The 3,834-nt window shown below is 31.0% G+C and overlaps 1 protein-coding gene across 1 annotated transcript in view; it reads left to right on the top strand.

Moving 5' to 3' along the window:
* The window catches only part of LOC106460999 (cytosolic carboxypeptidase 6-like), a 111,695-nt gene extending 108,686 nt beyond the window's left edge, over positions 1-3,009 (top strand). Inside the window, exon 7 of the mRNA XM_013920767.2 lies at positions 2,007-3,009. Coding sequence (XP_013776221.2) covers positions 2,007-2,275 — 269 coding nt within the window. The 3' untranslated portion in view covers positions 2,276-3,009. The remainder of the gene's footprint in view (positions 1-2,006) is intronic.
* The last annotated feature ends 825 nt before the right edge of the window (positions 3,010-3,834 follow it).

The raw sequence follows: 3,834 nt of genomic DNA, 5'->3' as shown, positions 1-3,834 counted from the left end.
TCTTACACTGCTAAATTAGGGACGGCTAGCGCAGATAGCCCTCGTGTAGCTTTGCGCGAAATTCAAACAAACAAACTAGGAGTATTAATACTATAATTGGTTTTGAAGTGCACACAAGTGGAATTGTTGCACTGTCGTTTATCGTAAACTCTCGTGTAGTCGTTACAGTACGAAAGGAAAAAAAGCAACAGAATAATTTAACTTCTTTCTTTATTAATCGAACCCCAGTATCCGTTATTTATGTTACACTGAAAACTGTAACTGTTTTTTGATGTCCCTTGTTTGTTACTTAATATAGAATTGGCAGGTGTAATCTAGTTTCGTTCTTGATCTACATAACAAAAATGGTGTGATCAGTGTAGTCTTCTTTAATTGTAAGTTTTGATTTTAATGTCAGGACAGAAGAGTATCGGATTACTATAAATTTGTCACGTGCTCACCATTAACAACACACACACACACACACACATATATATATATACATACATCAATGCTTCATCGCAAGGCATTCGTTGTTTAAATAAAAAAATTAAAATTACATCGTTACCTTTAATGAAATATATATAAAAATACCTCATAACAATGTGTTTCGTTATTCGAATAAAAACTGGTAAAATAACAACCACTAAAGCTGGCCTATAGTTTGCTTTAAAATATTTTATGATAGAAAAGTTGAGATGAGATTTCTAATTACAACCATCAAAATGGATACTTGTACATACTGTATGTGAAACTCTTTGAGCCTAATGTAATGGATATTATTTGAGTTGTGATTGTTTGTCTGTTTGTTTGTTTCAGAATATTCGCGTAAGACTACACAAAGAGCTATCTGCGCTAGCCGTCGCTAATTTTCAATTAACAGACTAGATGGAAGGCAACCAATCAACAGCTGTCACTATCAATTATTGTGCCATTCTTGTCTGATCATTTCTCCTGTAGTGCAGCCACCTCCTCCTAAATTCGGAGCGTATTTTTGTGGCAAAGAAACGTGAACAACGAACACTTGGATTCACAGTCCGTGCATGCTAAACACTGAGCCACTCTTTTTGGCGCTGTAGAAACACTAGAAGGATTTTAATTATACAGGATATTTACTTCTTGGATAATTTGTGTTAAAAAATGTTTATTCGACTGTACTATCCCTTTATGCTCCTACAAATAGGACCACTGTGTTCTATCAGTTCTTAACTTAGGTACTTGGGTTGTAAAAGCTAAATTTTCAAATGAATTGGAAATAGTAATAATGAACAATCAATAGCACAAACCTTACGTGGACAAACAAATCAAACATTGATCAGTAGCTTTCAGACTCGTAGTTGGTTTACAGTAAGTCTAAACTATACAAACTACATGTATGAAAGATTTACAACTGGTATTTACCATTGTATTATTATCCATAATTCTTAATCATGTATACAATTCAATTTCAATAACAAAGAAATCGTACTAGATAATTATATATGCATGGGTTTGTGTATATAATCGGATGAAAAATGTGCTTTTCATTTATTATTTTTTTGTATTCCTTTTTATTGTATTAATTATTAAAACGTACTTTCTCATGTTATTTCAGAACATATAGAAATGATCACTAAGTAACATTTACTACTAACTATTAAAGGTTGTTAACTCACTGGTGTTACTGTTAGTGTATTGTTTTGTTTGAAAGTAATTCAGGACAGCTTAAATGTGTTTTCCGAAACTTCAAACATGTCAATAACATGTGCACCTACGACACTTCAGGGATCAGAAATAAAAAGAGAGGTATTTTTCGAATGTAGACTAGATAAAGTCATGGTTTAGGAGTGACTTTTTAATAGTTTCTTTGTTATTTATTTTAAACTTGTCCGTTATTTTAAATAGAAGAATATGTAAACATTTTTTTTATCTGTTGCTGTTTTCTCTCCCGATTCTTTGTCCTAGGCAAGGTTCTTCTATTGAATCATCGACTTTCATAATTCTTTATCGACATAAAAGTAGTTTCTTCCTTATCTAAAATGATCCAGACTTGCGTCTAGGTGAGAGTATTTGTCGTGCTATATTGGATTATTATAACGCCACAGGATTCATCCCATCTTCTGACATGCCTGCCGGAACATCAGCAGCAGCGTCATCTCGGGGTGAGAAAAATAAAGGGAAGCGTGAAAGCAGGTTGGGAACAAGAGTGCCTCCTGGTAGTCATTATTCTAGCAAGAGACTGCCCCAAGGAAGAGCTAAAATGCCTTCATCATCTACATCTACAAGGAGCACCGCTAGAGCAAATTCAAATAATTAATAGACACATTTCTGTTTCATTTTTTTAAGAAATCGCTTTAATGAATTACTTTTATATATATTTACTGTAAAAATACACGCTTTTGCACAGCGAAATTTAGGACGACATGTAAGATAATAATAATATTATTATAATACACTTCTGTATTTGATGCAATTGCTACATTGGCAAATGAAGCTAGAACAATTAATAATTTTCACATATGAGTGTGCTTTTTTCAAGGGGTATAACTATTAAGTTATTACATTGCAATTTTTTGTCTGTATGTTCCGAGGAACATTTCAAAGAACTACTTGATTTAATTATGGGCGTGTGATTTATTTTAGTTAATCATATGTAACAGTTTATACCTTAAACTTGCAGCTTTTCGTATGGGTGTAATAAAATATTCAAAATGGGCTTTAACTGTTAGTATATGATAAAACCAATAAAAACATAATGCTAAACAATTCAAACGAGCTGTTCATTAGGTATTATGCTAGTAACAACTGTAAAAATACGACGCTCATTAGAAGCCGCAAACTTATTCCATTAATATTTTCATAGGTCCGATTTAAATAATAAATAGTGTCGCCACCTTGTAGCCAACATTGACATATTGATACAAGAAATTACGTAACGGTATTTCTGTCTTTAACGTTTCGACCTTATATTGATTAAAAATTTTCTTTGTTCTACAACTTGATCAACTCGAAACTTTGAGCTGATCAGTTACTTCTCTTTAATGAAAAATAAAACCTTAAATATATTTTTATTTTAGTAATATTAGATCCTAATTCAGGAATTACACATTTTTTTACATTTTTGAGTTCTGTTTAGAGGTGACATTTACTGTTATAAATTATATCTAAACTAATCATTAATAGTTCTTCTTTGTACTTGTAAAATATTTAGAAAAAAGAAACATGTCAAGTTAAATTAAAGATTTTTTTCTATGGTTTGTCTTTATAATTATAGATTATATAAATCAATCTTTCTAAGCAAAGTGGTGTTACTGTTTTGAATTTACAGTTACTGGCTGCGAAATAAGACATACTTGCATGGCAAATTTCTCGTTTATCAATAATAAAAGATATATACATATATATATATTAAAACTTTATTTCAACCAAAGCCTACGATACATATGTATCACTATTAAATCAAATCATTAAATTCAGATCAATAGCTGAAAATTCCTTTTTTTTTTCTTTACCTCATTCTTAAATTTTATGATGGGAAACAACTAGAGCCTGGGAATAATTTGAAAATTTTATTTGCCATATTTCTCTTCTTTAGAAGATTTTGAGAAAAAAAATATTACAGATCCTTTTGTTTCGTTTGTTTGTTTGTTATTAATCACAAAACCTACGTAATGAGCTATATGTACTCTGTTCACCGGGTTTACAAAACCCGAATTTTAGTGTTATGTATAAACTGTGAGACTTGGGCTTATTCATAACTGAATTTTAACTCAAACTTCTAAACTTACCATTCTAATGACTAATCCATAATTTTCTTCTTGTCAAGAAAAGAGAAAGATTAGGAAAAACTAATACCTTGTGATTTGAATTTGTTGT

Source organism: Limulus polyphemus, unplaced genomic scaffold (genome assembly GCF_000517525.1).
Source record: "Limulus polyphemus unplaced genomic scaffold, Limulus_polyphemus-2.1.2 Scaffold877, whole genome shotgun sequence".
Lineage (NCBI taxonomy): Eukaryota > Metazoa > Arthropoda > Merostomata > Xiphosura > Limulidae > Limulus > Limulus polyphemus.
Note: the sequence above shows the minus strand (reverse complement) of the source record. Positions and strands in the feature narration are given on the sequence as shown.